The sequence below is a fragment of the Aotus nancymaae genome, unplaced genomic scaffold (genome assembly GCF_030222135.1).
Source record: "Aotus nancymaae isolate 86718 unplaced genomic scaffold, 86718_ANA_hifiasm-v0.15.2.pri h1tg000067l, whole genome shotgun sequence".
Lineage (NCBI taxonomy): Eukaryota > Metazoa > Chordata > Mammalia > Primates > Aotidae > Aotus > Aotus nancymaae.
The window spans coordinates 39,033,994-39,061,077 of NW_026988482.1; the positions used below are offsets into that span (position 1 = coordinate 39,033,994).

The 27,084-nt window shown below is 37.4% G+C and overlaps 1 protein-coding gene across 4 annotated transcripts in view; it reads right to left on the bottom strand.

Annotated features, from left to right (window-relative positions):
- ADAMTS9 (ADAM metallopeptidase with thrombospondin type 1 motif 9) overlaps positions 1–27,084 on the bottom strand; it is a 177,741-nt gene that overhangs the window by 74,424 nt on the left and 76,233 nt on the right. For all 4 annotated transcript variants that reach the window (XM_021674928.2, XM_021674927.2, XM_064367312.1 and 1 more), the window contains exons 23-28: positions 21,214–21,333; positions 18,508–18,612; positions 18,203–18,370; positions 16,117–16,386; positions 11,535–11,696; positions 9,064–9,240 (exon numbers count right to left, since the gene is read on the bottom strand). In XM_021674928.2, coding sequence (XP_021530603.1) covers positions 9,064–9,240; positions 11,535–11,696; positions 16,117–16,386; positions 18,203–18,370; positions 18,508–18,612; positions 21,214–21,333 — 1,002 coding nt within the window. The remainder of the gene's footprint in view (positions 1–9,063; positions 9,241–11,534; positions 11,697–16,116; positions 16,387–18,202; positions 18,371–18,507; positions 18,613–21,213; positions 21,334–27,084) is intronic.

Here is a 27,084-nt window from a genome sequence, read left to right on the forward strand (position 1 = left end):
GTTGGTTCTGTCTATATTTCTTCCTCTGTCCTAGCTAAGAAAAAGGAAGCAAACCCATTCTGCTTTTTCCCTGTTATATTTCTCCTTGGTTCATCTTACCAAGTTCCCAAAACATAACTGTTTCGTTATTCACCCGCCACGTGGACTAAGGAATACAAAGGTAGTTGTGAGAATGAGGGGTGATGAGAGGAAGAGGATGCAAGAGCAGGGTTCAAGGTGGTTGACTCTCCTACCAATGGAAATGAACAAGACTCAGCATTGCTAAAAGAGAATTCAGCTCCTGTAGCTTAATTTTAGCTCAAGAAATAGTTTGGAAGACATTTCAATACATTGATTATCTTTCATTTCAACCAGAGAGTTATTACTGTGAGATCACATTTTAGTAAATTTTATCATTTTTCTTAATTCATTTGTAAGTGCTATGACATCTTACTTTCTACAAGGAAACTCATCACCATGAACATCTGTAAAAATCACCTACCTGGCTCTAAGAAAATCTATCATCCTGACTATCTATATACCTACTATGTAAAGAAAATACGTAGACTTGTCTACGGCCATACCACCCTGAACGAGCCTGATCTCATCTGATCTCAGAAAAATATTTAGGTTTATTACCTCAGGTTATTTCATTTCTATCAAAAATGCCAGAGATCTAATCAAATATGTGCTTAATACTGGTTGCTTTTTCTTAAAATCTTCTGAAAACCCCAAATCTTTCTCTTTTACTTGGTATAAGACAATTTTCTTATATTCTGTCCCGATTTTCTTTGCTTATCCACTAAGCAAAACTTGTAAATAGCTCAATTAATTCCAGAACATTTCAAGTATTAATAGTTACACTCTGGTATAAGACAAAATCTTACATTGTAGTCATACTTTTTCCACACAGGTTACGTTTTACCATTTCATCAACTAAACAATGATTTGAGGGGGTTAAATCTTGGCTTAAACCAGTGGCTTGAAATTTAGAAAATCCTAATTTCAAACCCTGGTTCAGCTACTCCCCAACAGTGAGACCTAGAGACCACTTCTGAGCAGTGAGATCAATTAAATAACTTCTCCAATGGTGCAGACTTCATCAAGTAGAGAAGATTAAGTTAGACAACATGGGTGAATTGTTCAGCATAATTCTGAGCGCAAAATAAACATTGCAAAATATAAGTGGTTGTTATAATTTAAAAAAAATCAAAGTCTTCCCTATAATTATGGGAGGAAACACATGGTGTGAAAAATTAAGTGGGAAAAAAATCTGCTTTCTTGTGGGTAACTGAAGCTATCAATTCATTCACTTTCTGAGATATTTCTGATGAAAATGTCTCAGGAAGGATTATTTGAACTACTTTTCATTTTAGTGCATAGAAAACCTGAGAGTGAGCATAACCGATTAATCAAAACAGACCAACTGTTGTATTATAGTTTAATTCAGAGTGTTGCCCTAAAGGCGGGGGGAACACTCTATCTGGCTGTTGAGAAAGAAAACTGATGGAAATTATCAGTCAATTTGTAGTCAATGTTGTGCATAAATTTAAATTTCTTGGGGCCTTCAGTACAGAGTAAAAATGTGAATGAATAAGAGTTTTTTCTTTTTTTTTTACATTGTGGATATTAAGTTTTACAAAAATAAATGACTACAATTACAGTCATGGAAGAGACATTGCCTCAACTCAGTTTCTTCTGATGTGTCTTTGAAACAGAGCCCTGCAAAGCTAACGTGCCCAGCTTTCACCTACTGGGTTCAATGAGTATGAAAAGCTGCCTTCCTGAAACTTTTCCTTCAAAGAGGGGATGATCTCTTGGAATTCAAGCTTCTACAAGGTGGCTACCTGGTGTTATCCACTTTTGCCTTCTCCTAAAAAGCATCAATCAAACCTTGACCTTTTAACCCACTGAACACTTAAACATGCTTTCTCCTTAACTGAACTTATTGCCACGATGAACTTGAACTCTGAGATGCACAAGAGGAGACTTTGTTTTAACAGCTGCTTTTATAATGAAGCCCTGGAGTTACTATTCTCAAGACTCCTGGTTCTGATAGGCTGTCTTTTCACTGTCCTCTGCATTTTCTAACCCTCAGCTGTCAGGGAACACCAACTGAAGTTTTCCAAGCCAAAAGCACAAAATGCAAGAAAGACAAGAGAATGCTAATAATTGGATGCATGGGCATCCTATGGTGGGACCCCTTACCTGTGGAATAAGGTTTTTCTCCCCAGTTTATTTTATTAAATTTGATTTCTTTGCTAGTTTATTATTAATTATTAGAGATGTCCTATTGCCTGAAGTTACCCTGTCCAACATGGTAGCCACTAGCAACAGGTAGCTATTTAGAGTAGTTAAAATAACATTAGAAATGCAGTTTCCTTGTCACTTAACCACATTTCAAGTGCTCAGTATTAACCACATGTGGCTAGTGGCTTCCATAATGGAAAGCAAAAATACAGAACATTTACATTGCTGTAGAAAACTACTCGATTCTGTTGGCCAAGGCATAAGCTCTTCCTCATAGGAGAAAGGGGATGCAGATCATGCTAAGAATGATGGATTTCTGGGTTCAGCCTACATAAGTCATCTTCTATAACACCCCTGGACATGCTTTTCTTGGCTGCAATTTTCTATTTTATAAATTTCTGGAAAGAGAGGTTATGGTCATTAAAACCAGTCACGACAATGATCCCACTTTAGAGAAAACAACAGCAACAAGCAAAGAAGATGGTGCGGAGATCCACGCATTCCACATCTTTTAATTGGTACACATTAAATAACAAAGGGAAAAAGTATCCTCAGACCGCAACTCTCCACCTTACGTGGAGGCCAAGGTCCCAGCAAGGAAAAGACAGAAAGTCAGGTTCTCCACTGATCCTGGCTCTCAGACCACTGAACTCACATTTGGTTCTAATGTAATGGTGATTGGAAGCATATTCTCTGACAGGAGATTTTTTTAAAGTTCCATGCCATCAGTCAGGCAGCATCTATCACTGAAAATGGCCAATTGCACATTTAAAAGCAAAGATAAAACTACTAATGTATACTTATTGAATAAACATCATCAACAACCATGAAGGTACATACCCTAATAGCAACTTGTATTTTTATTTTTATGGTGGTGGTGAAACTGCCAGGAAAACCAAAGTATCAGTTCTTTAATTACATGTGTTTAATATTCATTTAATACTAAAATTTCTCTTACTCCCTTAGAATGAAGAGCTATATCCTTAGCACCCAGAACAGTTCCCAGTAAGCCCTTTAAAAGTATTTGTTGAAAATTGAATGACTTTTTTTTTAAAGAAATGACCCAGAGTTTTTTTTATCCTTCTCTCACCTCCAACCCCTGGTATTAAAATAAATCTTCCTCAACTGCCAAAACTAATCGCCAGGATTCCCTCCTAGCCAGTTATGCTTGGACTCAAGTGGGAGGTAGACCTCCCACTCCACATTCCAAAGTTTCTATTCCTTTCCATTCCTGAAGGGCAACTCCACAACAGGAGTCATGGAGAGGACCTGGACTCCTCCTCAGAGCCCAATAACCCTCCTACCCCGGCTCCCCCCACCTCTGGACTTTTTAAATCCATGAAAATAGAATCTGTCAAGCTACCACAAAATAGCATCAGAAGGCAGTATCAGTCTTTCATAGGCATATAATCTCTGTAAATAGTGAAAAAAAAAAGATTAAAAGCCTGCTAAGTTTTGTCTGTAGTGAAATAGATGCTGGCAAGTGTTTTGGTTGTTCTGAACACATTAGAGATGAGTGCTACACAGAACTCAGGTAAACTTTGTAAATTCATATATCATAATATTTTGTTGCGCAAAAAACTATTTTATTTTTTATACTCCATAGTGATATAGCCAGATAATGTGGCTACTTCTTTTTTAAAAATGCTAGCAATATGTTTAAACATGTCTTCATTGTAGTAAAAAATATATTTATAAAAATACATATGCATTTAACTTATATTCCTTATAGTCAAAATCTTGATAACATCCTCCTAATCTGGCTAAAAACATATTTGTAAAATGAAAGAGGAATATTTTGCCATTCCCTAAATGACAGTCATTTGAAGCTTTTGTAATTGCTGGTTATGGGAATTTACCAATAACAAGAATGAATTTGGATTTTCTGTTGCTGGAGTCAAATGGACAATGCCACAATTAGCTAAATAATGTTAAGTCTAAATGAAGTTTGAGTTTTAGGCATATCCTTTATGCAATATAAACAGGAACTTAAAAGTTTATTCTGAACATAGGCTGTTCCTTTCTACCAAAATGACATTAATAGGCGATACCATAACAATGAGGTAGAATCAGTCAAGTAGATTATCCCCAGTCAAATGAGTTCCTAACAGCACCTCCCTCATGGGTTACAATGAGAGGGTTAATGTGATGTGTATTTGCTTAATTTGGCTTGTTACATAGTAAACACTCAGCAAACGTTACCTACTGTTATCTTCATTTCCTTTGGAGACATTAGCTTACTTCTTACCTTATTAAAAATAAAGTCTAACTTATATAGTGGACCTCCCTACCTTACCTTGGTCCTTTCACCCATGAATACCATAATAACCTATATAGCAAAATGGAGGCTCAGGAGGAGGATGAGGTATCAATAGGCCTCCGGGTCATTTTTATGATTTAGACTTTTTTGAAAATGGTAGGATCTCTTGAAACTTCCAAGGTAATTGTTAGAGTATTTTATTTTCCTTCGATAAGAAATGCTTTCTGAAATGTATTGCAAGTGAACAAATAACGAAATTGACAAACGCTGTAAGCCTTTTACAGTTATCTGAACACACAGAATGAAGTGTAATCAAATTTATGCACATTAGGTTTGCTTTTTCCTGTACCTAGTCGTCTCTTATGTGTTCAGAACCATGTCTTCCAATCACCTTTTTTTTTTGTCTTGTGGCTATGTTTTATCATTATCTACAAATTCAATAAATGGAACATGCATATTTCATTGTTGAGACTCAATAACTTAGGACAACAGTATTACAAAAGAAAAAATACCCAACAAAATGTTAAGCCTCATGTATTTTTGTTTACATATCTAAGCATCATTTCCAACTCAGAAATTTTTTTTTAAGTATCCCTTTAAAATACATACTTGAAGCTATCTAATTACACAACGCTAGATACTCGGCTACTCAGATTTGAGGGAGGGGTTGTACAGGCTGGAGGGAATTTACAAAATTAAAATGTATCTTTTTAAAACCAGAAGAAACATATACATTCATTTCTAATTCACAGAGCCTACTTGCCTTTACAGTCTGCTGATAAACACTGTTTTTAAACATTGTATACAAAATTAAATAACATGAAAAAATAAATATGCTTTATTATATAACACATAGAAATCTGTACTGCTCAAAATATTCAGAAAATTCTAGGCGTGGCTGCTTAAAACTGTGTTTAGAAAATATGGAAGTGATATTTACAATCTTTATTTCTTCTAGAGAAAGAAGTAGTGAGGTTATAAAATACTGATATCAAACATTTTCTCTTCCTACCTAAGAAGCTGCAAACTTTAATACAAAAATGAGGTAGACACAAATTCATAAGTTAGCCAGGCAGAAACAAAAGCACAGTTCCTTCACGAGCTCATAAATTCTCATTATTCGGGTCGACAAGCATTATTCCAATGCACCTAAAGCAAGGCTCAGAGAACATTTTTAGGTTTGTCACGAAAAAACCAAACAAGCAATTTCTCCTAAGGAGAAGCACAGTTTCCAAGGTGATCAGCAAGCAGGTTGACAGGGCAATGCACAAAGGAACATCAAAGACCCATCTTGGATATACGGTATCACCTAGCATACTTTTAATCTGTATCCTAGATGAATTAGCTTTCTCTAGAATGCTCTGGATTTTTAGCCTACTTTCTGCTGAAGTTTGACAGTATAGCTCTCCTTCCAATTTACTCCGCTATTCACAGGATGTGTGCATTGACTACTTAGTGTCCTCCTGGGACTGACTGCAGGAGTTGACCAAAAGGCACAGGAGTTTAAGAACCTTATCTCAGGCTGGGCATGGTAGCTTATGCCTGTAATCTAAGCACTTTGGGAGACCAAGGTAGGCAGATCACCTGAGGTTAGGAGTTTGAAACTAGCCTGGCCAACATGGTGAAATTCCATCTTTACTAAAAATACAAAAATTAGCCAGGCATGCTGGTGGGCACCTGTAATCCCAGCTACTCTGGAGGCTGAGGCACAAGAATCGCTTGAACCCTGGAGAAGGAGGTTGCAGTAAGCTGAGATCATGTCCACTGAACTCCAGCCTGGGTGACAGAGCAAGACTCCATCTCAAAAAAAGAACATTATTCAAAAACAAACATTAGCAATAAAGAGTCCAAAGGCCCATTTTAAAAAGGATAGAAAAGGTTGAATTTCTGGAGGATATTTCTCATCAACATGATTCTTAAATCTGTAATGACTTGAGCCAGAACCAACGGCTGATCTAAGATGGGTACTTAAACCCTAGGTTCACAAAAGCTTCAATTTAGGGACTCTGGAAGGTATATTAATAGTGATTCGGGGTTTCTTTCCTAAATACTGCTGTTTAGTAACAAGTTTTGAAGTAGGCTATCTCCATTTTGACCTTGGAGAAGGCTAATTCACACAGCAGCAATTACTTCTTGACATTATCTACTGCATGGGAGTACTTGGAGAGAGAAAGCAACCAGGCAGAAGGACTAATTGCTACCCTTGGTCTCTAATAAATCTAATTTGCTTTCTGTTGAAAGCAACATGTTAGCACCTCCAACATACTTTTTATTGTTGTTAGTTTCACTGTCAGTTACAATGATGAAGCACCATGGAAGTGGCTTTATGGCTGTTAACACAATTACTGAGGTATGCTCACATTTGGACTTACTAAGATATTATACCAAAGCATCCACAGAAATAAACATACAATTAAAATCAAAATCCTACAGTCAGAATCTGAAAGACTGCCCTCTCACACATATATTTAGGAAAAGTAATATATTACAAAGATATCTATTTAAAGAAAATGCTTTTGATTTAATTTTTTAAATCACAAAAGCCTTGCAGAAGTGGTCTTGCTCTTTTGTAGAGGCTTAAAACATATATTTGAGTAATGATCACTTTATAAAGAAAGCACTGAAATCATGTAGGCAGCAAAATGATTTTAAAAATCCATGCATTTGCTTCTGTGCATACTAGAGCATTATAATTTCTTTCTCTCTCTTTCTTCCTGTTTCAGAAATCTGTGTGCAGACCCAAGGAGAACAACTACATGAAATAAACTTTATGTCTTCACTTACAATAATTAGCAATTCATGTTTTAAAATTTAAACATTTGTGCTCTTAAAATATCTGCAGGGGAGGATAGTGATACTGTGTAAAAAATTATAGTGTATTTAGAAAGTGTTTAAGGAAGAGAATACCATGGAAAATAATTTATAATTCTCTAAGACTATAGGTTTTCCCCTCCATTTTCCCAAATAATTATTCCTGGAGAGATAAATATAGAATGATCAATGGAATTGAGAAGATCAATGGAATTGAGTCTGAGAAGGAAAATGCACAAGGAAAAAAAATTCTTTTTTTTCACCAAACCATAAGAACATGCAATAAATAGCCTTGTGTACTCCTTCTTTAGGGTTAAAAGTTTTTTTGTTTTTTTTTGGTCAAAATTAATGAAATACCTCTTTGTGGAGAGCTAGTAGACTTTCTGAAACATAACTCTGGCACTGGTGTTGCTGTTGGTCAAGTAAACTCGGTGAAAATATAATGAGCTCAAGAGGGAATTTCATGAAAAATAATATGTAATAGGTGATGAGGGAAGTTGGGAACGTCAGAAGATGTTCCTGACATTCTAAGGTTGTTTCTGATCTTCAAATGTTCATGTGGGGAAGGTGCCATTTTATAGGCAAAATACTCCTAGTGTATTGACTTAGAGGTACAACAAACCAGAGCTCTGACTCAGAGTGGCATTTCTTAAACTCTGGAAGAAAATACTTACAGTCCAGCTAAATAGTACCAGTAGAGATAATGCTCCAAATTCTTCTAGGTTTCTTCTTAATACGAAGTACAGTGATTATGTAGTTAGTGTTATACCTGCAGACACGACCCCAGCCATTGAAACCCTTGACTCTTAGAAATGTCAATAGGTATTAACCATGTCACTTTACTTAATCTGCTCCTTAGCTGGTTTCGGAGATGGTTAAGACTTGTCAGAACCATACTGAATAAAAAACATTCTGGGTATGACTTAATATAATACTAAATTCAGCTTCAGTGCAATTAACGTATTTACAGGACCATTTTTACTCTATTTACATGAAACAGCCCTAACGGCTCCACAGCTTATGGGCACAACTCAGCCAAAGTATTGTTTCGACACAGCTGATCCTTCTGTTTGCCAAGAGCTGCCCCAAAGTTTGCATCGTATTTACAGTGGCAAACCTGTGTCACCATGTCAGCTGCTGGCTAAGCAGATAGCAAAGGAAGACTAGGACCAAAGCAAAAAATGGCCTCAAAGGAGCTTCCTGTCTCTGTGCAAGAGAGAGAACATTTCCGACTCCATAACAGGCACCAGGTCACCTGTTTCATTTTTGGTCTTTTGCATTTTCAAAATGATTTTAGTATATTTTGTGGGCACAGCCTTCATACAGATTATGTTGAGAGCTGTACCCGAGTCACACAGGAAAATTACAGTCACTGAAGAAAAATTGCTTTGGCCTCAATAAGCAGGTATCTTTCCCACAAAGTCAAAACTACCATAGCTTAGAAAAGGAAAGAATGTCTGCTGTTGAGTTGTCTGCTAAAATCACTACGTGTGTATGTATCTGTGTGTATTTCTGCTAAGAAAAGGCAGCTACTTCTTGGCACCAGGTCCTGTATGAGGTACACATATTCTGTAAAGTCACTTTGGCAATATCATAAAAAGTTCATTCTATTATGTGTCAATATGGAGAAAATGATAGACTATTTATAGCAGAGTTTCTGGGATGCCCTTTTCAGGGTGATAATTATCTGCCACAGAGGAGTGCCCCAGAATACCTTGCAATTAGATAGTTTGGTTAACAAACATGAATAGTTAGGGCCGTACCGAGCTCCAAGGGCCAGTACTCCATGCAGCGTCGTGTGGACAAGCATGTGTGTTACACTGCTCACGATCGGGAGGTTTATCAAGAATTTCACAGCTCAAATCTGGAAACCGTTCACCACTGGACCGCTGACAGACCACCAGTCTTGTTCTCATGCCTCCACCGCACAGCTTTGAGCACTAGAAGAAGGAAAAGGAAGGCTGAAGCTATTTTGTCTGAAAGACCAATGACAAATTTTCTTTCTCCCTAATTTCTTAGCCAAACTCAGTTATGGCATTGAGCAAGGTAAGCCTCTGACAGATGGAACCAGGGTGAATTACCAGTAGTGATATGTGAAACAGACCCAAGGCTCTCCTACCTTAATGGCAGATATTAGTTATTGAGTGCTTTCTCTTCACTTGCAGTGAGGGCTTTTGCAAATATTATCTAATCAAGAGGAGTATAATTATTTGTCCCATCTTATATGAAGCAATTAAGATGAAGGGAGGTTAATTAACTTGATCAAGGCCAATCTGTTAGCAAGTGTCAAAGATTCTTTGAGAAATACAAAACCAAACCAAACCAAATTAAGCCAAACTAAACCAAAACAAAAATAAACAAAAACTACCCAATACCAAACAAAGGAGATAATAACTTAACCGGTTCAATTTTCTGGCAACTTCTAAGAAGCTATCACCAATCCTTGGCTGTTCTCTGATTTCAGTCTCTATAGCCTTTTATGACGCTAAACTATTTTACTGTATTTCTGAATCTGAGGACAACTATGACTTTCCCCTTGGATGAATAAACGGATGGTGGGAACGCTGGGTGAGGTTCTGACTCCTGGCTAGGTCTAAACTTCTGAGGCAGGAACACGTTGTATTTCTTGGACAGTGCTGCTGTGCTCAAATCCAGAAACACTGACATTTGCTTTCCCTGCTGTGCCAAGGCCAGATCTCCCACAGAATTTGGAATGATCTGGTCTGTGCTGACAGCAAAGCATCCCAGCAAGTTCGTGTATTCTTCTGGCCTAAATCCAATTACAGAAGCTTAATCACAGGCCCCACAGGACAGAACTTTGCGAGGAGGTTTTGGGAAATCCACAATACATGAGTCACAAAGGCTCATTCCCCTTTCTTTCCCTTCAACAAAGCTCTCCAGAATGACGCAAGTGTCAATGAAAGTCAACAAAAACCCTGTTATGACTGCCTATGACTACTAGGTTACGTGTATGCAACCATGAAATGTGGACACGTGATTTCAGTTATCCAAGGACGTGGACTAACATGCCCATCAGTCTCATTTGTCTTTTTCCCCCTCTTGGCACTGGGACCTCCAAGGTGTTATTTCTCGTGTTTTATTTGATAAATGTTATAGTCAAGACAGAACAACTCAACAAACTTTAAATATGTGCTCTCCCTGTGGATTCAAGAATAGAGAGATATATTCTTAGTTATTTAAACACAAAACAATAAGCATCTAAGCCCTATGTATAATAGGGGCTAAAAACTCCACTTAATCACAGTATTCTTAATGATAATACTTATTCTTAACATTAATTATTATAACATTATAGTACCAGTTACTTGATGAAAGGCTATGTACTAGGCATTTGACAGGTACTATCTCATATCACAGTCATAAATACTAAGAAGTTGGTGCTATTATTATCCTTAGTTACAGATGAAAATATAAGCATTTGGCAGATACTACATTATTTGCCAAGGTCACAAAACTTTTAAGAGCCATAGCTGGGAACAGAACATGGTTTTCTCAGCTTCAAATACTGAGAAATATTATTATTTAATTTTTAAGAAATTTAAAAATTTATTTTAATTTATTTAATAATTATTTTTTATAAATAAAATTTATTTATACATAAAATAAATAAAAATTTATAAATTAATTTATAAATAAAGTTAATTTATAAATAAACTTAGTTGTTCCTTACCAGTTGTCAGAGGCAACTCTGAAAAGGTAGCAGCTAAATAATTCCATATTTGAGAATATACAGCTAACTACTCACTTCCACAATAAAAACACATCATCTTTCATAGGAGTTATAGCACCTATTCAATCTGGTTTCATTGGGGATTTGGAATATTGGGAGACATTATGCCATGGGAACAGGGCATAACACAAACATCACGAAACTATGAAGAGGGCAAGACTTCCATGGACCAATTTAATATATATTTTCAATCACGTTAAAAGCATCTACTTTTTATTCATCAGAGGTAAGCAAACAATTTATACTAGTATTGATCTGTATTCTCTTCTAATTTTCCTCACCTATATACCCAAGCTGTCTCTTAGTGGTAATAGAAACACTTTAAAATAGTCCAGAATGTAATAAGACAGGTTTCCTAGTTAATCCCCACTCCAGAAGCTTCTATTAGAGCTAGTTCTTCTTCCTTAAAATAAAATCTGAACGACAGATCCAGTTTGGTTAACACAATTCCTCTGTGTTTATAGACGGATAGTTCACTCTCACCTCTCCCCAGCTGCCATAAGCCCACTGAGGGCAAGGGCCGGATTCACAGGCTCTTTGCTCATCGGGTTTTATTCTCTCCACGCAGTCATTTGCGGTGTATCCATTTTCATCCTGACATACAACAACACGCCGCTGGGATCCGCCAGCACAGGTACTAGAACACTAAACACATCAGTTGACAAGTTAATCCCCACCTCAATCTCCATCTTAGGAACACAAAAGTAGCTAGTTGAAAGGTTAAGACAACTGGGCTGAAAAGCAATCTCAAGTCATCCACAAAGGAAAAAAAGCAATCAGAACCTGGGAACTTCCCCATTGTGGGGTTGTTTCATGTACACATCTTATAGACACATCTGGAGGCAGCAATGTGGCTCCTCCTCTGGTGTGCCTCAGGCCTCCTGCAGGGGTTTCATAAATGCCTAATATGACTTCCGAAGCAGGCCACTTAAACTGTCTTTCTTTATCCCCTCTGCATCTCTAAGAGGTACAGAGGTGTTGATGGACAACCACAGTTTATTTGGAAATTCTTTTCTTTTCAAAACTCCAAGTGCCTATTTAGAACCAATATTTGATTTCCCTTTCAACACAGAGGTCAACTTACATGCTTAATGAATTGCTAGTTGTTGAAATTAAGCTTCTATATGAACTCATTCAGTTACTCCAGGAAAACACCATGAAATGTCATTTAGACATCATTTCCTAGCCAATAAAATGTTCCTTTCTCTCTGTTTAAAACAGCCTGAACTTCGGTGGCTAATGGTAGCAAGACCTGTTTTATTTATTTTTTACTTCCCCAATGAACTTAATTGAATTTCATCTTGGAGCCAAACCTCGGCTGCACTTTTCAGTCTAACATACTCTCTCTCATGGTTTGTCATGGAGTTATGTTTGCATTTCAGTTCATTTCCCATGCGAGCTTCTCATAGCTCACTTATTTATTTACACCTGAAGTGTTTTCTTCTTTCTATAATTTCCTTATCTTTTTAAAGCCAAAATGTTTGCTAGTGTCCTTTACTCTGACCCTTGTGAAATCAGTTTGCCTATAAAATAACCATCTGGTCCTCAAAGCAATGTATTTCTCAAGATTTATCAAGACTCAAACTGCATTTGCAAGCATGTTGTTAGTTTCAGGTTCTGAAGGCTGATTTTTGCTTTCTAGCTAATCGTAGCTCACATCAGTGTTACTTCAAAATAGGCTCGATCAAACACTGCTTCTTGCTGGTCAGCTTCTTCTCTATCAAGATATGAATATATTTTGTTACCCATTGAACTGGACCACTATTAATTTCCCTGCCCATGCTGGTCAAATCATAAGTGTTTTTAAATCGGTACCTACAATTTCATTTTATATTGGGTTTAATTTTTCAATGTAGAGCCAGATAATAGATTTATATAAATAGATTTGTAATCTATATCTTGGTCCTTGAGCTTTCTCCTTGATAATATAATCTTGTATCATTCCTTTATTATGTCAGGGACCAGGTTTATTGCCCCAGTTATAACTGGTATCCCTATTATCTCCCATAGTGCTGGTCACAGGATTTGCTACCTGGTCCAGTTAAAGATTCTGGAAGGAACAGCTCTAGAAAGTACATGGTATTCTCTCTCCAATATGGCTGATGGGTGCAAGGAGGAATACCCGATCTAAGGTCAAACAATCCACTGGCCACCCAGGGAGCAACTGGATGCTTCCTACTGAGAATCCAACAGAAGTACTGGCGGTAGTTCTCAGCTTGGGCCAGGCAGTGGCACTGCACATTTTGAGCCTGCTTGGGTCTTTATACTCCCACAGACAGATGAAGTATTGTACATAATTGACCCTGAGCCTGCTTGGGTCTTTATACTCCCACAGACAGATGAAGTATTGTACATAACCCTTCTCCAGGTCTAATTTTGCCATTATTTGATTAACAGGGATTCTTAGTTCCATTCCTCCATGTTGCAGACTTTCAGTCTGGACTTTTGTTAACAAAGTCCCTGTCCTCTTTAAATGACAACATTTTCCTAGGTAAACATTTATTTAAACAAACCCTATATCTATTAGTGAAACATACATGAGATCTGTCATCCACAATGGACAAAATAAAGGAGAATGGCCTTTAGAGAAGCAAAGGGTGACAGACATTTGTTTTTTTCTACCTGCTCAAATTAACATCCTTTCCCTTACTTCTGGCAGCACGATTTCCTTTAAGAAACCATTCCTCCCCACTGTAGGTGCCATATTGGTCTGTCAATTAAGATGCTGTGCCCTATGTGGTCAGAGGTGGGCAACCAGAGTTTCTGAATCCTCGGCAGAATAACTCATGAGTGGCACAGGCTTAAAAGAGATTCATTAAGACAGAAACTCTCTAAAGAAATTATCCCTTAGTTACCCCTCTATCTAGATCAAGGGTTGGACAGCCATAGCCCAAAGAGCAAATGTAGGCTACCACCTGTTTTTAGAAATAAGGTTTTATTGGAACAGAGCCATGCCCACTTATTCACATATTGTCTATGCCTGCTTTTGTGCTGCAACACACAGCTGATTAGCTGAGACAGAGACTATATGGTTTGTACAGCTGAAAAGATTTACTATCTGGCCCTCTGCAGACAAAACTTGTCAGCCCCTGAGCTAGAGCCCTGAAGATGCTCTGGTCCCTGTCCCTACTGGAGCTAAATGAACAGCTTTGTTTTTCTTTCAATTGAGAGTCAATTTCTTTTCTTTTGTTCGCAAAATCCCTAATTGGTCACATACCTTGCTCAAGTGTATGCAGAAATGTATTGTAAAATGAAGTTCTTACTCCAGAAATCACTGAAAAACTTGATTCCCATTCTCCAATGTTTTTAACACTTTGCCACCTTTTCTGCCATGGAAGGCAGGAAGACCACGTACGGATTGTGTACCATGCAATGCAGTGCAAAGATGATGTACATCCTTCATCCTCCTGAGAGTAGGTCAGACACATCAAGCTAAGACTGAAAATCACATTGTCCAGCTTCAGCCTCACTTAACTTAGGGGAAAAAAAATCTCCAAACCAAAAACAGGCACAATGAGGAAAAGAATGGTATTACCCATCGCTACAAAAAGCTTACCTAATCCTCCCTAATTGGGAGCTCTGCCCAAGGCCAGAATCATTCCATCTTAAAGGAATGCATCATCCCCAAATGTAGTCATAAATAAGCATGGCACTAAAATGCTCTCTTTAAATCCTAGTGCTGTCATTAGACTACACATGTGTGAGTTTTCAATTCTGTCAACAAGGAAAAACCATGAGACACTCGATGATTATTTCCCTGGATCACCCTTTACTTTCTCAGAACTGAAATCTCTTCTAACCAAGGCAAAGGAAGCCCAAAAGTGGAAAGCAAAAGACAGGGATTGGATGGCTAGGGTCTTGGGCGACTTGGCAGCTGTTCTGCACACAACCAGCACAGACAGTGGATGCAAACGCTCAGTGGCTAATTAGTATTCATCGGAGAGTACATCTAATTTACTGAAACATAACCACGGTGGGAAACAGACAGCTTCCTTCTAATTATTTTTAGCCAAGAAACAATTAAACAGAATTAGCAGTACTAGAAAGAAACTAATAGTAAACAATTAAAAAGAAGACCCCTGAATAATTACTAAACACCTAACTACATCCCTACCCAGGATCCTTTAAAACCCTCCCCCTCCTGCAATTCCATTCAACATGCCTGGTATTCCACAGCATACTGTTTTTTTTGAAAATTATTTAGTAAAAACGTTAAAACATCCCAAAGCATACTTTTCTTTTGATAGCAGGTATTTGTCAAGACCTTCCTAACTTGAAGGACAATGATAACGATAATAATAAAGACAACTGTTGACATTTATTAAGTTCTCACTCTGTGGCACACAGGGCGCAAAGCACTTTATTTGCAGCATCTCATTTAATTCTTACAACAACCCAAGAAAGCAAGAAGTATTGTTATCCTCATTTTACAGATGAGGGAACTGAGGCTCAAAGAGGAGAAGGGACCTGCAGAAGGTCCCCAGATTTGAAAGTGTGGATCAAACCAAGGCATCTCCCCTCAGGGCTTGTGTTGATAACTATTAGGTTAGGGTATTTCTTTTCTAAATACAAATCTTACCTAGACTATAATTTCCCCCTAATCCAGGATAATGACCTACCACTACAAATTATACAGCAACCATGCTTTGAGACTGCACTCTTCTGGAAAATAGTAGAAAGGAAAGTTACTTTCATTAAGAATTCCCTTTCAGAAAAGTTTCTCTGTCTTCTTAATTCCCCTACTGTTATGAACTGCTTGTGGCCTCCAGGATGAATCATGATGGTATTCATGATACCTTCCAGGAGGCCACGTGATCACACCAGCTAGCCGTGACATCCCCTTTCTCCACACAATCGAGACAGCTTATATGTGCATGCAGGCAGTATCATCAGGGGCTATAATTAACCCAGTACGGGTTAATCAAAGCAAATGAAAATGCACAATGTCAATCCCTTGTAAAGAAAAAAATATGTTCTAAAGGTGTTTCTACTCTGTTTTTCCCCAAACCAACGTCAGGTGAAAGAGAAGCAAGCAAACTACGGAAAGACTTCAGAGAATACTCACTGCTCCCCAGGGGCCAGTTCTCCACTGGTTTCCACCAAGCACGTGGGTGCGGCCAGGGCTGGCGCTCCGGGGACGATAGTCCTCATTTTGGAAGGGGTGCTGAGCTAAGCCACTGTCTGGGGTCCTCTGAGGACACGGTGACATGGAACAGTCCTGGTCGGTTTCTGGGATATAATCCTGGTCGCACTCGCTCCGATCGATCACGTGGTCACTGTAGTTGACACACACTACTTGCCGGGTTGCCCTACCTTGCCCACAGGTCACAGAGCACTAGGTTGAATGTTCAGAAAGAGAAAGGGTCAGTCATTTGGTGGAGGGGTTGAAAATTCCTGAATGTGCATTTCTGTAAATGGCCTACCACTTTCCCAAATTGCTCAGGCCAAAAACCTTGGGATCATCCTTCATTCCTCTCTTTTTCTCCCACCCCATTTCCCTATCAGTGAGAAATCTGTCAGCTCAGTATTCAAAATATATCCCCCAAATCCAGCCACTTCTTACGGTCTGCATCATTACCTCCCTAGTCCAAGACATCACCTTCCCTTGCCAGGACCATGCAATGGGCTTTCAGCTGAGCTTTGCTTCAGATCTGGACACTCCTCACCTGAGTCTGCTGTCTATGCATCACAGAACATAACCCATTAAAACAAAAGTCAAATTCTATCCTCCTTCCAGTGATTTTCAAATTCATTTGAATAATATCCCAAATCCTTACACTGATCTACTAGGCCCTTTATGATGTAGCCACTGACTACCTCTTTGACCCATCTAATATTCAACACTCACTGCACTCCAGCTATGCTGGCCTTACTGATGCTTCTTGAACATGCCAAGAACACTTCCATCTGAGGGGCTTCATACCTACTGCCTCTTTTGCTGTACCACTTAGATAACCATGTGGGTCACTCCCTCACTTCACTCAGGTCCTGCTCAATGTCAGGCCTTTTTTGACCACCCTGTCTAAAAGCACATCCCATCTTTCTCTATTCCATTTCTCCTCTTGACTTCTTTCTAGGATTTATCAGCACCTGTTGCTATATTATATACTTCCTTATTTGTTCATTGACTGGATCCTCCATTGGAATAATCTCCATGAGGGTAGAGACTTTATTATTCATTCTTCACTGCTCTTTCTCTAGCAAACTTTCACAAATATCTGGTGAGTATACAGAGAAGATGAACTGACAGATGGATGGACAGATGGATGAATGAATGCATGGATCAGTGTTTGAAAGCTCAAGGTGTGAGAGTGAGATTATCTACTATTTATTGAGTAGTACTTTCTTCTAGGCATTTAACATACATCATCATCTCAATCCTCACAACAACCCTGTAAAGTAGTATGCTTTTTGGTCTTCTTTCCTAAACCAGATTGCTCAAGGCCACGCAACAAGTAAATGCCAAGGTCTGGGTTTCTACACAGGTCTATTTTATTGCACCTCTCGAATTTCTCTATGTATATTATCATATTTATTGAGATATGAATCTCCAGTCTCCTTATGCCCTCTCCTCAACTATCCTAATCTATTTCCTGAACTCTGGGCTTTTTGTAGAGCAGAAAACAGAAGCTGCCTAAAGAAAAAAGTTTTACTTTTATAAAAACTAATAGATGGTGCTTAGTGTACACAGCAGGCAGGTTCACAGCACTGGATGAGGATTCCCACTTCCCACTCTTGGCAGGGAAAACCAAGAGCCACTTGACTTTTAGGGACCACAGGATACAGGAGGAATGCAGACTCAAAGTAAGAGCCTCTCCCCCGACTCTTCTAACATTTTTGGTCCTCTACAAATATACTGCATACTAATGTGACTCAGTGAAGACTGGGATTTCTGATCAGCCCAACAGGATGGGCACTCGAGCAGACTGTAAACTGATTCATCCATTTTTTTGAAAATGTGCATTCCTTATACACTTAGCTAAGAGTCCTTGCACACTTGGCTAACTGCACATAAGTGGAGCAGAACAATTTAAATTATAAAACAAGTCCAGCTCTGAAATATTACCCATTGACATTTGCGAGTGGGACCCCCCACTCCACCGACTCCTCATCCCCTCCACTCCCCGATTCCAAATAATCCGCTCGCTTACAGAGCTCCAGTCCAAGGCCTTCCACTGCCCACAGGGTGTCACAGAACATTCTTCCTTCGCCACTGGTCTAGGCAGGGTAGCACAGGCACTCTCATCAGCCACAGAGCCGTCCTCATCTCGGCAGCTGACGTATCTCATCCGGGTGCCTTTCCCACAAGTGGCTGAGCACTGGGTGTTGGAGTAAAATCATGTGGTTACGTTACTCGGAATGGCTGCTTACTGGACAGTATCCCGCTTTCTATAGTCATGTCAGAGAACATTAGCCCCAGTCCTGCCCTCCCCATTTCTCCCAGTCTATTTCTTACTGGAGTCCAAGACCCAAATCGCCATTGGGTTCTTGGTGCACTGTATGTGCTTCTCCTCGTTTCCGGGGCAGCTGGGGGAGGATGACAAGATGGTAATTCACAGTCCTATATGTAATGGGGGGAAAAAAAAGTCACTTTCAAGTCAATGCACTTTCAAGTTAATGGTCACGGTGGACAAAAATGTAAAGGCTAAGAATTCTAAGGCTTCAGATTTCTATGTGAATCTGGGCAACTCACATGACATCTCTCAGTCCCAATGTCTTCTACAGCAAAATGAGATATAATCTTAGTCCCTTTGTGAGTGCCTTAATACAGGGCAGGAGTCAGTTTGATAATTTTTAAAACCATATTTACTCACCCATTTGTGTAAAAAGAGAAAAAATATTGTAAAAGGACACATAAGTCATGAAATAGCAGGATATAATTTTAAAATCATTAATTGTTAATGTTTTAAAATTCTGAAGGCCAAACTGTTCTCACATTTCAATTAATTTCTTAATCAGAATTTGCTAATCATGAACTTGCTTTCCCAGTTTGCCTAAAGATAACATCAGAATCCCAGAATGTCAAATGTAGATATAAATTCCAATGCCTGGAATTTATATAACATATCTCAATCATTCAGATGAAGTCCCTGTTATGAACTGAGGTCATCTGTATACAGGTAATATTCCAAGATATACAAACGGGAGTAAAAGTACACATCTGTTTATATCACTCTCAGTCTCAGTGGTTAGCAACTACCTGGTGATTTAATGCATATTCATCACAAGCCTAAGAGTGCTGTGCACAGTGCAAAAGTGCTGGGGGTTGGTGTCAAATATGACTGAGACATCTTTACCTTAGAAAACTTAGGTGTGGAATGTGAAATTTTGTTAACTTGGCTCCAGACTTTGCCTATTCCTTTGCTTTTGGTCCAAAGAAAGCCAAAGATAACTTTTTACAAAGCGAAGAAATTTTTCACATACTGCAACAGTAGGAGCCATTCCATAGTCAAATGGATATCATAAAGAGAAATAATATTTTGAATCTGAAAGGGAGCTGCTCAGTCCTCAATTCATGATTATTTAGGTGTCATGGCTAACATTTTCCAGGCATTTATCATACTGTCGTTTGGAACATTTCAATAAAATATTTTTATTATAAGGCACGTGTTGGCTGGTTAATTTATCGATGATGATAACATGCATAGCACTGCCATATTAATTTCCTTTTTTAACACTCTTTATCCATCAACAACACTTTGAAAGGCAGCAGGCTGAGGATGTTCAGAAGAGAGACAGTACATCAGCCACATGGAGCCTCACTCAGAGCGCGAGTTCTGGGAATAGCCTGGGTTCAAATGCCATTTTCAGCAATTAGCAAAGCTGCTATGCAAACCCAAGCATTCTCTTTATATATTCTCTTTACATACATGACGCCAAAATCAAGGCCCATATAGAATAGTGTGCTGGCAAGTGGTTATCCACCAGCTTCTTGAGAAAAAAGATCTGTGTGCTTGCAAATATTGTGTGTATACAAACACAATTATGTGCATGTACATATACATACATATGCATACATATGTGCTTATTTATTTTAAATTTTACTGATATAAAAGATGTATATCAATTTTGAAATAACAATAAAATATCCAGTTCTTTATTTTAAATTCCATACAGCAAATTAATTCTCACAGAATACATCTGATGATTTTTGCTGAACTTTTGAACCTGTTGCTCTCCTATGTTTGTTATTGCCAAATGAATGTAGTTCAGGCATGAATGTTAGTTGATATTTTGTTTATGTTTAAGGGTAGGATGAAAGTGGAATAATGAAGACACACGGTCAGAATTTGACCCACTGACCAATAATGTGGAAGATGTCTTTGCTGAATCAGATACTTTTCAGATATTGGAAGAATATTTCCACATCCTTTTGTTCTATTCATAGTGTAACTGCTACAGACACAAGACTCTTTTAAATTTAATCTGCATCATTAACATTTTCTCCATTACTTTCTTAAGTCTAAACAATCAACAAAATAATAAATTAAGCCCTGAATTGTAGCCCTTGCTGATTCCTGTGGTGTAAATACTCTCACCATGATCAATTTCAAGCTATGAATTTGATGTCAATGCACATAGAGTTGGGGAGAGATGTATGGTAGCACACTCTTATATTGCACATCCACCATACAGACACATATGTACATTGTATAAGTTAAGTTCTGAGTATTTATCAACTCTGTTTTTAATACCACATATTTAATTACAGGTTTATATTTTCAGTTTTTAATAATAATGGTTATACTTAATAATCAGCTTGCAAAACTCCTGTAAAATTTATCGATTGGCTCTTGTGAGCTGGTGCAAGTTAGCTCCAGTAAATCACTGTCTGAACATGTGACACTAGTTACTGCATAGTACACTGAAATAATTTTAGAAACATCAGTTTAAGAAAATGAGCCCAAAAGCCAACATTTATCATCCAATAAAAATCAGAAGCAAACCTACATATACTTCAAATAACTAAAGAACAACAAAACTGACACATCAAAATATTTGATTGTAAATATAACATACAGGTAAATCTGCACAAGTTAATCTACTGATTGCTCTACTGACATACTTATCTATGAAAGGATTTCAATTTTGTCCAAATAGCTGAGAAGTTTGGTATCTTAGTGCCCAAAGTCAACAACTGAGTTGGACAAAGGAAACTTACCTGGGTATCAGTTGGCCTAGTTGCTGCATTACAGTCATTGTCATCTACCACTGACATATAAGTCCCAATGATGCATTTCACTGCTCTTAGCTGGTATCCCTGTCCACAAGTGACACTGCACTGGAAGAAGGAGGACATAAGATATATATAATTCAGCAAATCATCTCTTTCCCTTACGTTCCCTATAACATTCTCTAAGAGAGAAATATTTCCATCATAGCAGGCCAGAGGGCTGGCACTCAACTAAATTAGGTCGAAGTGGGCAATCCTGCTCTGTACAAATTATACTGATTCATTATTATGATGACCCTTGGAATTATTTCAGCCTCCCATTGAAATCATATTTATATCAGTTCAACTCATTAACTGTGAACTCCTACAAGGAGCAGACTGCATCTTCATTATTTTTACATCTTTCACACTACCTAGCAGAGTGCTGTGGCTAAAATAGTACTTAATAGAGAACTCTGTGACTTTATTTGACTTCTAGGAAACTATCCTGAAGAAATAACTGGAGTTTACTTTAATATTTTTGTACAGAATGGTCTTTGCAATGTTATTTATAAGAGACAAAAAAATTGGACACTACCAAAGTATGCAACAACAAAAAGTTCAATATCACAGCATATAGGTAGTTAGGAAAATAATGTAGCCACTAAAAGGCAATTTGTTAATTATAAAAAGCTGTCTAAAAACAGTAAGTAGAGGGAGTGATGTCATAGAAATGGCAAAGTAGGGAGCTCCAAGAATTGGTCCCTCCACTGAACCAACCATTAAGCTGGCAAAAACTGGATCCAACATTTTTGGAACTCTGAAATTTAAACACAACCTTACAGAAACTAGGTAAGTGTTTAATAAAAAAAAAAAAAGAAGCCACTAAATTTTGGTAAACTAGTGTCACAGCATTTCTGATTACTCACCTAACACACTACACATTCCTCTCAAATGTATAGGGATCTTTCTTTAAGAAAGATCATAAATTAGGCTGCAAAACAAGTCTCAATATGTTTTAAAAGAGTGAGATCCCACAACCACAATGGAGTGAGGCAAGAAATCAGTAACAGAAGAAAAACTAAAAAATTCATAAATATGTGAAAACCAAACTACATACTCTTAACCAGTAGGTAAAAGCAGAAATCATAAAGGATACTAGAAAATACTTCGAGATGAATTAAAATGAAAGCAGAGTATAAGAAAATTTATGAGATGCAATGGAAGCAATGTTTACAGGAAATCTATAGCTGCAAACACCTACACTAATAAAGAAAAAAAATAAATGAATGAAGATGGATCTCAAATATTTTACTTTTTAAAGAACTAGAAAAATAAGAGCAAACTAAAACAAAACACAGGAAAAAGAAGGAAATAACAAAGATTAGAGCGGAGATAAACGAAATAGAGAGTAGAAAAACAATAGAAAAAATCAACAGAACCAGGAATTGATTATTTGAAAAGATCAACAAAATGGACAACTCTTTAGCTAGAATGAATAATACAAAATGAGAAAAGACTCCAATTACTAAACATCAGAAATGAGGAGGGAACATGTCTACTGACCTTATAGTAATAAAAAAGATTATATGCGAGTACTGTGAACAATTGTAAGCCAATATATTAGAGAATCTAGATAAAACATGCAAACTTACACAAATTGCCTAGAAACAAACAAATCACAAAAATTGACTCAAGAAGAAATAAAAAACATGAGCAGACATATCAGAAGTTAAATGATGGAATCATTAATCAAAGGCTTCCTCAAAAACAAAAGTTTGTACAAGTTCACTCATGAATTTTACCAAACATTTAAACAAACGTTAATACCAATGCTTTTCAAATTGTTCCAGAAAAAATTGAAGGAGAACACTTCCTAACTCATTCCATGAGGCCAGTATTACCCTATCACCAAAGCCAAAGACAACACACACCCATACCAGATTAATATTGCTTATATAGATGTAAAAACCCCCAATGAAGTACTAATAAATTGAATCCAATAGTATACTAACAGGATAATAATACATCATGGCCAAGTGGGATTTAGTCCAGGAATGTAAGGGTGGTCCAACATAAGAAGGTCATTTAATGCAATACACTATATTAACAGAACAAAGGAAAAAAAATGTGATTATCTCAATTGAAGAAAAAGCATTTGACAAAATTCAACACCTTTTCATGATAAAAAATATTCAGAAAGTTAGCAATAAACGGAAACTTATTCAACATCATAAATGACACTTAGGAAAAAAAACCCCACAGCTAACACCATACTCAATGATAAAAGAGCAAAAACCTTCCCCCACAAGATCAGGAACATGACAAGGATGTCCGCTTTCACCACTGCTATTCATCATGTACTGGAAGTTCTAGTCAGAGAAATTAGGAAAGATAAAGAAATATTAACAAAAGACATGCAAAGAAAGTGGGAAGGAAGAAGTACAACTAATTCTATTTGCAGATGTCATCGTGCAGTACATTGGAATCCCAAGAATCCATTAAAGCTATTACTAGAGCTAATAAACAAATTTAGCAACATTGAAGGATACGAGATAAACAGAAAAACCCATTGTATTTCTATACATCAGCAATGAACAATCCCAAAAGGAAATTTTAAAATAATTCCATTTACAACAACATCTAAACAAATGAAATACCTAGGAACAAGTTTAAACAAGGAGGTGAAAGGCTTTCTACATTAAAAACTATAAAACTTTGCTCAAGAAATTAAAGAAGACCTATATAAATAAATAGACATTACATGTCCATGGATTAAAAGATTTAGTATTGCTAAAGTGACAACATTCTCCAAATTAACCCACAGATTCAGTGAAATTCCAATCAAAATCCTAATAGCGTTTTTGCAGAAATGAAAAAGCTGATCCTCAAATGCATGTGGAATGACAAGAGACCCCAAATAGCCAAAATAATATTGAGAAAGAAGAACACAGCTGGGGGAATCATACTTCGCAATTTCAAAACATATTATAGTGATCAAAACAGAGTACTGGCATAAGAATAGATGTACAGACTACTGACATAAAATTCCGAGTTTAGAAATAAACCCATATATCCATGGCCAACTGACTTTCAGCAAGGGTGCCAAGACTACTCAATGGAGAAAAAACAGTCTCTTCAGCAAGTGGTGCTGAGACAATGGGATATCTACATGCAAAAGCATGATGTTGGAGTCCTGCCTCATGCTATATACAGTAATTAGCCCAAAACAGATCAGTGACCTAAACATAAGAGCTAAAACTAGAAAACTCTTTTTTTAAAAAATGGCAGAAAAGCTTCATGACATTGGATTTGGCAATGACTTCTTTGATATGACATCACAAACAAAGGCAACAAAAAACAGACAAATTGTACTACATCATAATTTAAAACTTTGTGCATTAAAGGACACTATCAACAAAGTAAAAAAGCAACACAAGGGATGGGAGAAATGTTTGCAAATCACATCTCTGATAAGGAATTGACATCTAGAATCTGCAACTCAACAAGAAAAATGAACAGATCAAAAAATAAGAAAAGGAACATTATTGAACTATACATTTAAATAGTTGAGACAAATTCTATGATGAGTCTATTTTACTATTTATACAATTTATATATTTTTTAAAAATTGGCAAAGAACTTGAATGACACATCTCCAAGGAAGATATATTCAACGAGCACATGAAAAGATGCTCGATATCTTTTGTTATTAGGGAAACACAAATCAAAACCATAGTAAGATAAATTTATCTTATCAGGAGGGCTATAATTTAAAAAAGCGAAAATGACAATTTTGGCGAAGATGTGGAGAAAATGGTACTCTCGTATATTGTATTAAAAATGCAAAATTATGCAGTTGCTGTAGAACATCATTTGGTAGTTAAAAAGTTAAACCCAGAATTACTCCATGATTCAGCAACTCCAATCTTAGATACACATCCAAAAGAAGTGAAATTAGGTACTGAAATAAATGCCTGAAATAAATATTCATAGCAGCACTATTCACAATAGCCAAAGGTGGAAACAACCCACAGGCTCACTGAGGGATAAACGGATAAACAAATTTTGGTATATCCATACAATGGAATATTCTTTGGCCAAGTACTGATACATGCTACAATAGAGATGAATCTTGAAAAAAATTACAGTACATGAAAGAAGCTAGACAGAAAAGGCCACAAATTCGATTTCTATTAAATGTCCAGAATAGATAAATCCATAAAGATAATGGAGATTGATGGTTGCCAGGGACTGAGAGAAGAGTTGGGTGGGGACCAACTGCTTAGTTCAGCGGTCCCAACCTTTTTGGCACCTGGGACCAGTTTCATGGAAGGCATTTTCCATGGATAGGGTGGGTGGGGATGGTTCTGGGATGAAACTATTCCACCTCAGATTATCAGACATTAGAGTCTCATAAGGAATGCACAACCTAGATCCCTCACATATACGGTTCACTATAGGGTTTGCGTTCCTATGAGAATCCAGTGCTGCAACTGATCTGACAGGAAGTAGAGCTCAGGCAGTGATGCTTATCTACCACTCACCTCTTGCTGTGCAGCCTGGTTCTTTACAGACCATGGCCCATGATCCAGAAGTTGGGGACCCCTGGCTTAATGTATACAGGGTTTCCTTTTAAGGTGATGAAGTTTCATAACCAGATAAAGGTGGTAGTTGCAAAACATTAATATACTAAATGCCACTGATTTGTTCACTTTAAAATGGTTATTTTATATTATGTGAGTTTCACTTCAAATAAAAAAAACAACTGGTAGAGTACAATCACAATATTACTTTAAAAAATATTAGAAGAAAATCATAAACATGTTAGCAACAACTAATCTCAGTGTAGAGGTTGGACTGGGTTTGGTTTTCGTTTTGCTGGATTACATTTTGCAAAATTTCTCTTATGGATATTTATGACTCTTAAATAACACCTTTAAAAAACTGTTCCCCTAAACTGCATGTTCAGTTAAAGGAAAAAAAAAGATCTTTGATTGTAAGATGTGTTAGGAATGGCCTGGTGTAGACACCGATAAAAAACAGGACTGTCAGTTCTAATAGATGTTATATTCAGATCTTGACAGTGACCCTAAGCTGTGTTTTCCTCCTCTTATTATTCTCTAAAAGTTATACAGATACAGATGAAAAGAAGATGACATTAGAAGTATTAGTGAACTCTCCCTATTAATTCAGACCTGATTGGCTATTTGGACTGTGGATGCTATGAAATGGGGAAAATTCAGAACAGTGTCCGTTTCAGTGATAGAAATTGTAAGGGTGTGATAATAAAGCCGCTTCCACTTGTTGCATGCATATTTGGAGATGAAGATAGAGGCTAAAAGACTGAAGTGGCTGTGGCTGGTCAGGGTGACGGGAGGGTCATTCTTCAAGGGATTACGTAAGTGACAGCAGACAGCTGTTCTACTTCTATGGAAACTCAGAGTGCTACTTAAATAGTACCCTGAACGCTTCTGCTTCTATATTAGGAAGGACTTAATTCCAAGAGTAGTGCTTCTCAGATGCAAGCCCAAGGGAGACTTTTACTCTCCTTTAAGAATGGCTCAAGTTAAAGCTGTGGAACCTAAAGATCAGGGGACTGGGAAAAGATTCTTTCCAAGCATGAGGGTTTTGCAACTTTTGATTTAATTAATTATGTTTGAAGAGTCTGGCTTATTTATGAGAGGTGAGCTTTGTAATTGTGACGTTGGGAGTCAAAACGTCTTTTCCAAATCTCATTCCAGACCTTCTTGCCAGAGACTCTGGTGCTGGATCATCTTCTGTAACACCCACAGAGGCACACTAGAAGATAACATTAACCAGACATGAAATCTGTTGTGAATTTGTTCAAATACTCCTGTGCTCAAACAAAAGGGCAAA